The sequence below is a fragment of the Fulmarus glacialis genome, unplaced genomic scaffold (assembly GCF_000690835.1).
Source record: "Fulmarus glacialis isolate BGI_N327 unplaced genomic scaffold, ASM69083v1 scaffold33557, whole genome shotgun sequence".
Lineage (NCBI taxonomy): Eukaryota > Metazoa > Chordata > Aves > Procellariiformes > Procellariidae > Fulmarus > Fulmarus glacialis.
This window is the reverse complement of record NW_009221962.1, coordinates 3,673-16,152: the sequence shown is the minus strand read 5'-3', so window position 1 is coordinate 16,152 and position 12,480 is coordinate 3,673. Positions and strand designations below refer to the sequence as shown.

Genomic DNA, 12,480 nt, shown 5'->3' with positions numbered 1-12,480 from the left:
GCATTCTTTCTGGAAGTCTGTCTGGACTGTTTTTTCATGGTGAATTCAATGCACAAATATTCCAGACAGTGAAATGCAATGTGGTATCTCTGTTTTTAAGTAGGCCATCAGAATAGCCTAAAATTAACTTCAGGCCACTAGTTGCTAAAAATAACTCTAAAAAAAGTAAAACTTGTGTGCTTTCTGGAATTGAAATGAAAGCGGGTTTCTTAACCCAAGAGATACTGGAATAATTAATTTGCGAAGGCATAGCTTCAACTAGTTTTAAATTTAATTTTTAATTGTTTTCCAGATTCTTCTGAGTTGTACTTGAAGCCGCCAAAATGGTTCTAGCAGATCTTGGAAGAAAAATAACTTCAGCATTACGCTCACTGAGCAATGCTACGATTATCAATGAAGAGGTATGTAGTATGCATACGTGATGGCACTAACATTTAGAAAGCAAAGTTCTGAGAAGTTCTCAAAGGCTGATGAGAAGCTTGAAGTAGGTTGATGTTATCCCGAAGCTCTTTTCTTCCTTCAAGTAAACTTTCTAGCTAGAGGTTTAAACCCCCTGATAGTACTGCCAAAACTTAGAACCAGGTTTAGACATGTATAATCACTTCAGGCATAGTGGGTCCCATGGTCAAAGGGTCCTTGAGCCTGGTGGCTGTACTTATGGAGGTTAGTGTTCTGAGGAGGTGAACGCTGGAGGAGGCGGCGATGTGTGCCCAAGTTTGGGTGGAAGGTAGGCTGTGAGACTGCGCGGAGTGCTCCGATTTATGTGTGTGTGTGTCCAGCCAGGCTATGGAGATGTGTACTAGGCTGCTAGAAGCTGAAGCATGGAAGAATAAATAGTTTTCAATGTAAACTTTGCTGTCTGAAATGTGAGGATTATGTTATGTTTGCTGCCTTTATATTCAAGCCAATACAGTGTGTGTTCTGGAAGCAGTTTGACTTGGTATAGTCTGTATTGAAATTATAAATGTTTTCTGTTATATGGACTGAAAAGCAAGATGGAAAACTAACTGATGTGATGGTTTAGAAGTGCCTCTGAGTAAATAAATTGCTAGAAACTCTTTTCAGGCATGCAGACACGTGGCTTAAAGTAACTAAAAAGTAGGCTTATTGAGGGTTGTAGGGTTGGAACTTGTGCATAGAGGAAACGTTTTAACAAATCTTCGGTTAGGAGACAACAAATCCTTAACTGAATCAAATACAGCCCAATTAATTTTTTTCAGCAGTAGAAACTTTTCTCCTGCAAGAGCTCAAGCTGTGCAAATGAGGCAGGTGTTACTTTCAAAACACTTTTTTGTTCGAGACTTTTCACTTTGAAAAGTCTTAGAACTACTAAACTGGATTCTGAACTGAGGCACCTGTTTGCCTAAAAGGTGTACCCCAGAGCAGGAGTCCAGTTTCTGCTGAGAATGCAAATAGCAGCGTGTCCATCTTGCATTTAAGGAATACTTTTATTTACAGAGATTATGTTGTGTTAAGAGATTCTTTTGTGGCTTCCTGTTACAGCTGTCTCTAAGGAGTACCTGTTGGGAAGTTTAGGAAGCCTTGCTACCGTACGAGCTGCTGTTGTCCTTAATGCAATAGGAAGTGTTCTGTGTTACTTTGTTATACTGTGCCTATTACAAATAGAGGACCCTTCTTTTCCAGTATTACCCTTTGAAATTTAAATTGCATTTACATAGGAACAAATGCATAGACTTTTTTTTATGTGGCAGTCAATATGATGATAGGACTGCATGAATTTAATTTGTAAAAGCCTTGGTTATATCATAAATACACTTTCACATTCATATTTTGAACTAATACTGGCCTAGTCAATACTGTGTATTATAACACCATTTTTCCTTTATACTCCAAAGGTTTTAAATGCTATGTTAAAAGAAGTGTGTACAGCATTACTGGAAGCTGATGTTAATATTAAACTTGTGAAGCAACTCAGAGAAAATGTCAAGTAAGTGAAAAAATCAAAATGCATTTAACTTCTAATGCTTGTAAAAGTTGTAATTTGAGGTTACAGAAGAATACCTAACTTCTATCTTAATATGGTTTTCTTAGACACATCCAGTTTACCTTTAACAGGAAAATACAGTTTGAACTAAATGTCTAGCCAATTCCATCAAAAGAATCTTTGTCAAGTTTAGCCAGTTATTGTTGTTCTAGTCTTGTTTCAAAAAACTGTTGCTGTCATCAGTTGAGTGGTATGATAAACAAGTTCTTTGTTACTTCCTAGACACCTCATCTTCACGTGTTCTGTGCTGGATATTAATAGATCTGTGTATAAGATCAACACTGTTACTTTGCTATTTTCAGATGTGCAATTCAAGTAGATGCAAGTCTGAAAGATGCAAGTATTTCAGAAACCTGGTTTTGTCCTGCATGCAGAAGTAGTATCTCCAATGCATGTCTCTTAAATACGTCCTATCTGAAAACTCAAGGCAAATCAGAGTGCTGTTCCAGTTGCAAAGACTTCATTTATCACTAGGTTAAAGTGATGCTTTAAGTTATACCAGTGTTTTATGGTTTTCCTAAACTCAGGTCTGCAATTGATCTTGAAGAAATGGCATCTGGCCTTAACAAAAGAAAAATGATTCAGCATGCTGTCTTTAAGGAACTTGTTAAGGTAGGACTTCAAAATTCTGTATTACGTCACTTTTGTACAGCCTGGGCTGTGGAAGCAGTACAGTAGCAAGCCAAGCTTTAAGGTTATTGTGTGGTACCTACAGTTACGTTTTCTGTTGGAAGGCTACTTACTACTGCAAACACTGGTAGTATTCTGATTGAAACTACTTCCTGGGCATCTCTCAGACTAACTTTGATTTAAGCTTCAAGTCCAGCTATTCTTACTCTTCAATTGAAGTTTCAAGACAAAATAAGGGTAAAGTACTATTAGCTTCTGGACTGTCTTTGGTTGTCCCAGAAACACGCCTTTGCTACCCGAATGAAGATTTGTTCAAACTACTTATAAGCCTTTGAAAAAGTGTTAAGTAACAACCCAGCAATTCATGGTAACGTTTCTCTTTAATCTGCCTGCTTGGTCAAATCAGCGCCTGGGTATCAGTATTCTGTCCTCTTTCCAGTTGACAGTATAGTCTTTTGTTCTTCTGTAGTCTGTGCCCACCCATATGATGGCTCTCTGGAATGTATGTACCTTCTGCTCATCTGAGAAGTGAGGCAGCAACCCTAAAAAGTCGTCTGTACTGTAGGATTCTCACCAGAAGAGGTCCATCTTGAGCAGTGATGGTGGGGTGGAGGTTATGTTTCTGTGTTGGTTATCATATATACAGGCCACCCTGACTTCGGTGCTTGGTGTTAGAAAGAAATGAACACTGTTACTGTTACAGAATTATTGTGCATAACTCTGTACTATAGATATCTTGCATGGGCTGTTGCTGTTCACTGTAAATCAGCAAGCATCTAAGCCAAATTAAGACTAGAATATGCAAAAAATGGCTTGCTCCATTGAATATAAAGCCAGGTACCTAGCATGACCGTGACATTGACTGTTGTACTTCTGAAATTCCGTTCTGCAACATAGATTGTACTTTGTTCTATAGCTTGTAGATCCTGGAGTCAAAGCATGGACACCTACCAAAGGAAAACAGAATATTATAATGTTTGTTGGTTTGCAAGGAAGTGGTAAAACAACGACCTGTTCAAAGGTAACTTGCACTGAATCTGATGGCATGGGTTTTTTTCTTGGGGGGTGGGGGTGGTCATTGGATTCCTTTGGTAGGATTTGCTTGTCATCTGTGCTGTTTCTGTTAATAGGAAAGTACTAACTGATTACAACGTAGAGATATTTTTGCAGAGTGGTTTCTGAGATGAGACGAATGTCCAATTCTTTTGGGGCAATTTATGACTTGTAGGACTTCCTTCAAGACTTTGGTAAACTAAACTCTTGATGAAATGATACTGTACAGGTATAACAAAGATTCTTTCTATTCCTCGGTTTCTGGGTTTAAGACTAATGCTATGAATGGAATCTACCTCATTCCATTACCTATTTACAGGAACTAGTGGAAGTTGGCCCCTGTGTTAGATATCACAGTTAAGTATGAGTGGTGTGAAACCTGTTCTAGCCCCAAATTAATTGAGGAAATTTGGATTTGTATTTTTAAGGCTAAAAAAGAAGGCTTTGAATCAACACTTAACCTATTTATGATGGTTGTTGGGAGGAAAAATTATCGTATGGAAGAAGATTGATGCATCTTCTTTTTTTTTTTTTTTTTTTTTTATTCATTTGCTTCTGAGATTCACGCATAGGCTATACCGAATATATCACTGCTCTGATTTCATAAGACTTTCCTAGTGCTTCTGTAGGCGAACTATATTTTGGAAGTTTGTCTTTGGTCAATCAAACGTTCTGTGAATGTACATTGTACCAGTAGAAGCTGAGTGTTACAATAAAGTAAGGATTCCATCTGTTGCTTTTAAACATGTCCTTACAATGGAAATATTTTTGTTCCTCCGGAAGTACAGAAACAAAGAGCTGTACAAGTTGTAGCCATTACAGTACTTAATATTGAAGTAATTACTGCTTTGGGGAGTTTCTAAGAGCTAGTCCTATCTGCAATGTTAACAGTAAGCAGAATCTAGGAGTTAGTAAAGTGGGAACTGGAATTATTTGTAGTCATTCCTAGCTCAGGAAAATGAAATCATAAGCAGAATCAAGCAGCTGTTTTCATCTCGCCTTTAATAATTATATGTATAACATACTTTTCTAAATAACGGAGATGCTAACATTTGATTATTTGTACAGTGTTACTAAGTGGTCTCAGTTATAGGAAGGCTGGCTTGACTTTTTGTCCTCTGTACTTCAGTGACTTATAAGTCTGTTATAAGTTATACAATGTCATGCTTTCTAGTGGGATTTTGGTGTAACGAGTTGTTTTGGATTTCTTTTCACAGTTAGCATACTTCTATCAGAGGAAAGGTTGGAAGACGTGTTTAATATGTGCAGACACATACAGAGCAGGTCTTACAGTCTTTAATGATGTGGTTCTTTATCTCTAACAATTACAGATTTTTTTTTTTTTTAAATAGTCCCTTGACTATACCTGTCTTACAGGTGCTTTTGACCAGTTAAAGCAGAACGCCACAAAAGCAAGAATTCCCTTTTATGGGAGGTAAGCATCTTTCAGAATCAGTTTGGAGAATGATTCAACTCAATGATGTTTTGTTCCTTATTGAACATCTCGCACTAAGGCCCATTGAGTGTTGCCTAGTTACTTAGATTTTATTATAATATTTGCTCTGATCAGATGAAAATTGTGCCTAGTTCAGTATATTGTCTGTCAGTAGTAGCAGGTAGGGTTAGTGTAAGAAGAGATCAGGGGAATAATTCCCTAGAATGTTTTCTCAGCGTATAACAATTTATAGGCCTTTACCAGACACATTCAGATTTTCAGGAAGTATCTTTACAGATCAAAGGATATGATTTTTGGACCCTTAATTTTTATTGTCAAGTAGGGGCAGCAGTGGAAGTAAAATAGCTTTTATAAAAGCAGTAAGTAACTTTCCTCTAAGGTTCACTGGAGGTGTACTGTCTAGGTGCTCAGTTAAATCTTACTTCAGAGAAGGGCTAGTAGAACTTAGTGCAGTCTTCAGGTGAGACAGACAGTCCTTTGTGCTTCAGTTCACTGAATAGTAAGGGCAAATGGCTTAGGAAAGCATATTTTTAATCAATTTTTGCTTGACATAAGAGGAAGTCCCCCTTGAAATCCAGGTAGATTTACGGTTAACAAGTTTACAGTCAAGTAATGAAAATTTGAATTAATTTCTTTGGGAACAAAGAATTGCGTATATATATATTGATATTTCTCTTTGTGATCAGTTATACAGAAATGGATCCTGTAATTATTGCCTCAGAAGGTGTTGAGAAATTTAAGAATGAGAACTTTGAAATAATTATTGTTGATACAAGTGGACGTCATAAACAGGAAGACTCTTTGTTTGAAGAGATGTTACAAGTTGCTAATGCCATAGTGAGTAGTTTCAAGAAATACAGTAACTTCCTTTATAATAGTTCGACTGCAATTCACTTATGTTTGTCTCCTAATGTTCTGTGTGGATTTCACTCCTCTGGAATGTGTCAGCGCTTTAACTCCTAGAATATGTTAGAAATTACAAACGGATATGAATAAACAAGGGCTGGATGATCAGTGCTTGATAGTTCTGTGTCAGTTTTAATTCTTGTATCTGTAATTCAAGGATGCTTGCACATAACTAGACTACCGTTCCTGCTTTAACTTTTCCTTTTCAGGATCTTTGCATTGAGAAACTAGATAAAAGAACCAGTCTGATCTGGTTTCCTGTAGCTATGTGTACTACATTTTCTGTGATTGTCATGTATAATTGCCCTGAAACAGAGAAGATGATTGGGTAACTTTCAACAGTTTTGATATGTAAATGAAGCTGGTGTTTCTTGTATGGGTTTAAAAAGTCTGGCTATTTTTTTGATTCTGTGGTCTTGCATGACAATATGACGCTTCCCACACCAGTTCTGCTAATGGCTAACTTGTTTTCAGAGGAATGGATGTCTTAAAGCTCTTAATGTAAAACCGAATGGAAGATGTTGTTAGCCATTAACTGCTTGTAGATACTAATTAGCTTATTGGCTCAGATACTGGCTAAAATCACTCAAAACATAAGTAATAACTGTAAACCTATTAAATTTTAATATTCTGTGTTGTAGATAAGTCTTTCACATAGTAATACAGCATCAGTTTTCAAATGGTCCTTAGACAATACTGTTCATAAGAGTTGCCCTTTTGTTTTAAACTGCACAGCCTTTACATACTTAACTGTTATTGCAGTAAGTTCCGCTGCTGAACTTAATGCACAAACACTGTTTAAGAAAGCAGGAAATTATTATTTTGTGTATCTCTCTTTTCTCCTAGCAACCAGATAACATTGTTTATGTAATGGATGCTTCCATTGGCCAAGCTTGTGAAGCTCAAGCTAAAGCTTTCAAAGATAAAGTAGATGTAGCTTCTGTTATTGTTACTAAGCTTGATGGACATGCAAAAGGAGGTGGAGCTCTTAGTGCGTAAGTATTGTGACATAATAGCGTCCAACATCTGGCCATGCATGGATAACCACGAAATATGTTAGTTTCTCTCAGAAACCTGTCCTGTGGAAGTGTCAGTGTCACACTGCACAGAACCTGAGATTTAAGTCAGTAACAGTTATGTTCTTACCCTATTTCTGATGGATAAGACGACCCATTGATATTTAATGTCAGTCAGAATCAGATATTATGATGTACTTCCAACACAGTAGTGTGTATTGTCACATGTCAGACTTCTGTCTTCTGAGAATAGCATCAAGCAATTATATTTATTGCATCTTGTGTATCAGGAGTTTTTACCAAAAATATAAATTTGGACTTAATAGGTACGGCTTACCTGAAAAGTTTTGCTTCTCGTTTAATACCCAAGACTTTTTTCCAAAAGGGGAAAAACTCTAGCTAGCCATATCTAGTGGCCTTAAAACTGTGATGCAAAGCAAACTTCTGGATTGCCAGCATCCAACAATTTGGTAAAAAATTAAGTCTGCAGTCATACTTTCCCAAATTCCATTCTTGTTGGACTTACAGTGTGCTGTATCTTGACAGACTCTATTGACTAGAAAATGTTACATTTTATCTTCAGCCTTATATGATGGCATGTCAGACTAATCTCCAGCTGTGTTTCAATGATATAGCTTATATGGAGCTGAGATGATTTGTCCAAACAGTCAAAGTTAACTGACACCCACTTACTAAATCACTGTCTGACTTTGATCTTGTTAGAGTCCTAAAATGCCATCTGTATTTTGCTGTTATTTATAGTGTAGTGATGGAAAACTAAACGTAAGAGCAAAATGAAAATACCAAAAGCTTGTTCCAGTTGTCATGCGCTTGTATGTGTTAAGTCTGCTGTGTTTGGTCTATACTTTCTGTAGACTGGAAGCTGAGTTCATCTAAAAGCTAGTGCCAATGATTGATTGGTGAAAAGGTTCTGATTTTTCTTACGTCTAAGCTTTTTTCTGTGTTGAAAATGAGATTGTTGTCCATTGTAGGAGGTACCTTGAAGAAAAAGTAATCAATGGCTGTCTCATCTGACCTCCCAATATTAGAATAAAATGGAGATGATTTATTTTTCTTTCTTTCCTCTGAAGTTTCTTAAACTCAGCAATGAAAATAAGCAACTTCTGTTTCTGTTGATGATTTTTCAAAGCAGAGTTTGTATTCTACAAAGTACTAATTAGGGAAACATCTTGTCAGCTACTCCCAGCTACCCATCCTGAATGCTGGATGTTTTTGCATTAATAGTTTGAGTAAGAAAGATACTTCAGAGAGGATGCATTGTGTTGATGATGCCTAGCTGATGATGTTAATACGTGGTACAAAAGATGGGTGGTTTTTGAGAGGCCATTTCATAAAATATGTTTTACTGCAGAGTTGCTGCTACAAAGAGTCCTATTATTTTTATTGGAACTGGCGAACACATAGATGACTTTGAACCCTTTAAAACACAACCTTTCATCAGCAAACTTCTTGGTATGTACTGCATACAACTGTATTTAAAAGAAACTTTGAATTGGATAACAGAAAGTCAAAGTGTAATTTTTTTAATGCCAACTTTGGAGCTTTTTTTCCCCCCCAGGTATGGGCGATATTGAAGGATTGATAGATAAAGTAAATGAGTTAAAGTTGGATGATAATGAAGCACTCATAGAAAAGCTCAAACATGGTAAGTTACTCCCAAGGCCTGAATAGCGTGTGTATTACCATGACCTAATCATGGCAGGTTCTCTCAGGGATGTAGACCACTGAGCTAATTTGTGTTATATGTAGAGCCAAGTAACTTGTTTCCTGTGCATAGTTGAATGGTTATTCTTTCTCTAATAAATGTGGCAGGCAAGTAAATTGAGTTAGGTTTTTCAAGTGATAAGTCTGTCAGACTATAACTGTCTATAACTGCAGAATAACTAGCTTAACTCTTAAGTATGTGCCATCTAAAACAGTTTCGCCATGTTAATAGTGGAGAAGAGGTTTATTTATCTACTTATCTATGCAGTATAGTATTTACCTTGTTAATATAAAGAATAATAATTGAGAAAAGACAGTAAGACCAAAATGCTAGTGTGACTTTTGCTAATCTTCTTTTTTTTTGTTGTACTTCAGGTCAATTTACGTTAAGAGATATGTATGAACAATTCCAAAACATCATGAAAATGGGACCATTCAGTCAGATCTTGGTTAGTTATCCCCAAAATAATTTTATTTTATCAGATTTTCATTTATATTTGACAAACTTCTGCTGTAAACTTAGAACACTTCATTTAAACTGGTGCTAGAGTCTGTGCTCTATGTTTTTCAAAAAGGTGAAATGACTTGCCTACTGCAATACGTAAATGCTGAACTAAAACTCGCTGTCCATATTTCTGGCTGCGTAATTAAAGTTAGCTTTGCCTATTCTGACACAGCTTTTGTTTTCTATTTTTAAAACAAGGGTATGATCCCTGGTTTTGGAACTGACTTCATGAGTAAAGGCAATGAACAGGAATCAATGGCAAGGCTAAAGAAACTGATGACTATAATGGACAGTATGAATGACCAAGGTAAAACAAACTTCACTCGCTATTTCTTTTCTCCATTGTTGAACAAGCTTATTTACAGGGATCTTTTTGGAAACAAGTTGGACATAAGGCAGCATCTACAGTGACAGAAAACGACGAGAAGCACTTATCACTTAAAAATGGCAGAGAGTACATCTGTGTCTCAAACTTCCTGAATAAGTCTAAATATTTGGAGTGATACCTTGACAATTGCCTGTTGCTGCTCTATCTTGTGTAGAATAGGTGGGATTTTGAAGCATGCCATTGGAAATTAATGTATCTTTTTCATACTGTAACTGTGCTTCTTAAATTATTAACACTATATTTGCAAATTAAGAAGTTACATTCATCTTCAATCTGTCACTGCTGTCTGTCCTCCTACCCACCCTCAAATTTACTTGGTGACATAGCCTGGTCTCTGGAATTCAAGGTGTGTTGTTTCTAATCCACCCATAACTGTTGCAGAAGTATGCCCTTACCCTTGCGCTAAACCCATTAATATGGCTTAAGACCAAGTATGCTGAGAGCGTAATTTATTCGGGTGACTTTATCATGGTGATTAATGTATGAACACAGCTTTTTTAGTACTATTCCCTAGAATATTATATCTTGATTATTTATGTAAAATTCTGCATTGTCACTTCTAAAACTAGTTTTTTGTTCTCTGGCTCAAAACTGAATTCTCAGCAATAATGAGAACAAGTTTGCTACCAGCTGTACCAGATTTTAATGTCAGTAACTGAATGGATTTTTCTTTTCCACACTGTAATTGCAGAACTTGACAGTACAGATGGTGCCAAAGTTTTCAGTAAGCAGCCAGGAAGAATCCAAAGAGTAGCAAGAGGTTCAGGTGTTTCTACCAGAGATGTTCAGGAGCTTTTGACCCAATACACTAAGTTTGCACAGATGGTGAAAAAGATGGGAGGCATCAAAGGGCTTTTCAAAGGTAAAAAAAAACAAAACAAAACAAACCCAAACCCAAAACATTAATTAACTCAGTGGGGAGGTTACTTGATGTGTCAACACAGAGGAAATGTAAAAATGCAGATTAGGTGTTGGGAGAAGAGAAAGTGAGTTGTAGTTCACTCACTTTCATGATGTTTGAAAGCTCTTTTATGTAACTGGTAAGAGCTGCACTGTTCTTCATGACACTAATGTGTAACTTAGCAGTGAAAACTACTGTATTTTTGGCTTTATCAATGTAGACTTCATTACTACTACAACACTGACACTTCAGTCTGTTACGTGGGGTGCAGGGACTGTTGATCCTTAAATACTTTTAAGTGGCTGATGTGGTAACTTTTGATCATGGATTCGAATGGATTTGAATCTAGAATTAGGAGGTGAAATTCTGATTTATGTTATTTTTAGTCCCATATATTAATCCACTTTCTTAAGATTGCTTCTTTCAATTTTTTTTAGGCGGTGATATGTCAAAGAACGTCAACCCATCTCAGCTGGCCAAACTGAACCAACAGATGGCAAAGATGATGGATCCAAGAGTTCTTCATCATATGGGTATGTGTTGGCTTTTTACAGGTTCAAGAGAGGACTACCAATTGTGGTGGAGCATTTGAAATATAGAAGTGAGAAATGTGATGTGAGAATGTGTGCATTATATATCAGTATTAAGTATTTCTAGGTTTTCTAACAAGAATCAGAAAGTTTAGTCCATATGTTATGAATGCTTTGCACTTCCTAGTGCTTAATCTAGTCTCTTCATTTGGATTCAGCTCTCAGAATGAGCAATTGGAGTGGTGTCTGATGAAATGGTAAAGTGATGACTTTTGAAGAATGACTGTGGTAAAGCAAATCTTTTCCTAAACTTCCCTTCCCTTCTATTCTAAGTTTTGCCTCAAATAATTAAATTTGACAAGAGCAACTTTAAGTAAAGACTCTCCTACTGGAATCTTACTAATTGATAATGGTCATTCCCTCAAAGTTTTTTCTTTTGTCTAGATCTTAATGCACAGGTCATCTTAAAACCTACTTTAAGTCTTGAGTTTTGCGGACCTTTCTGTAATTACTCACTCATTTGTTGTCCATTTTCGATAGCCATTTAAACCTGGCTTGGGCTTTTGCATTTGTATATTATTGAAATAGCGTGTGCGCTCTAATGAGGCCTCAGAAGCAAGATAGCTGTGCTTTGGAGTTAATTAACACATCCATGTTCTCACTTATTTTCTGCAGGTGGCATGGCAGGATTGCAGTCAATGATGAGACAATTTCAACAAGGTGCTGCTGGGAATATGAAAGGCATGATGGGATTCAATAATATGTAAAGAAGCCTTAATAAAAATGGACTTGGTTGACTCTGTTGCAACTTCAGTGAAAGAGTTTGCTTTCTTCCTTTTTACAGTGATGGGGGGAGTGGTCTTTTGAAATCTTATTCAGGCTTCTCAGTTTCTACATCTAATTTCTGAAAACTATTTTTGCTTAAATTAGTTCCTCTCCACTAATACCTTATGGCACAAAAAGTAATTCAATTTAATAAAACCAAATCATGATGTAAAATTCTAATATTTAGAGACACTTTTTAATTGTTTACATCAAATGGCAGCCATTATATTTGTAAACAACCCTGATCTTTGGTTATAGTAACAGAAAACATCATAAATATACTGTAAAATAAAATGTTATAACAAGGGAATGGCCTGTTTCTTCAGTTCTTTCATAGCTGTATGTATGCTTCATCAGTATGTAATGAGATGATTTCCTTACTTTGATTTGTTTCTAATGACTATTGTAACTCATGTTTGGCATAGATACTGTAAGAATAATTCAGTATCTGAAATGTGCTGTTGCTGCTCAGGTGTTCTCCTTGGAGCATTTTTAGAAGGTGGATGTGCTGTGCTCAGGTTTATACAAAACTTTGTTCTC

The 12,480-nt window shown here is 36.4% G+C and overlaps 1 protein-coding gene across 2 annotated transcripts; it reads left to right on the top strand.

Annotated features, from left to right (window-relative positions):
- Positions 1–292: 292 nt before the first annotated feature.
- Positions 293–12,242, top strand: SRP54 (signal recognition particle 54kDa). Of its 2 annotated transcripts, XM_009581304.1 has the most exons (15): positions 293–401; positions 1,857–1,948; positions 2,533–2,617; positions 3,552–3,656; positions 4,906–4,972; positions 5,066–5,123; positions 5,831–5,981; positions 6,897–7,045; positions 8,439–8,539; positions 8,646–8,732; positions 9,167–9,240; positions 9,495–9,603; positions 10,376–10,546; positions 11,023–11,118; positions 11,791–12,242. In XM_009581304.1, the coding sequence occupies exons 1-15, from the start codon at positions 324–326 to the stop codon at positions 11,880–11,882; spliced, it is 1,515 nt and encodes a 504-aa protein (XP_009579599.1). In that variant the 5' UTR covers positions 293–323; the 3' UTR covers positions 11,883–12,242. The 2 variants fall into 2 exon arrangements, with proteins under 2 accessions (XP_009579599.1, XP_009579600.1); XM_009581305.1 differs by lacking the exon at positions 1,857–1,948 and having other exon boundaries at positions 379–401.
- Positions 12,243–12,480: the final 238 nt, after the last annotated feature.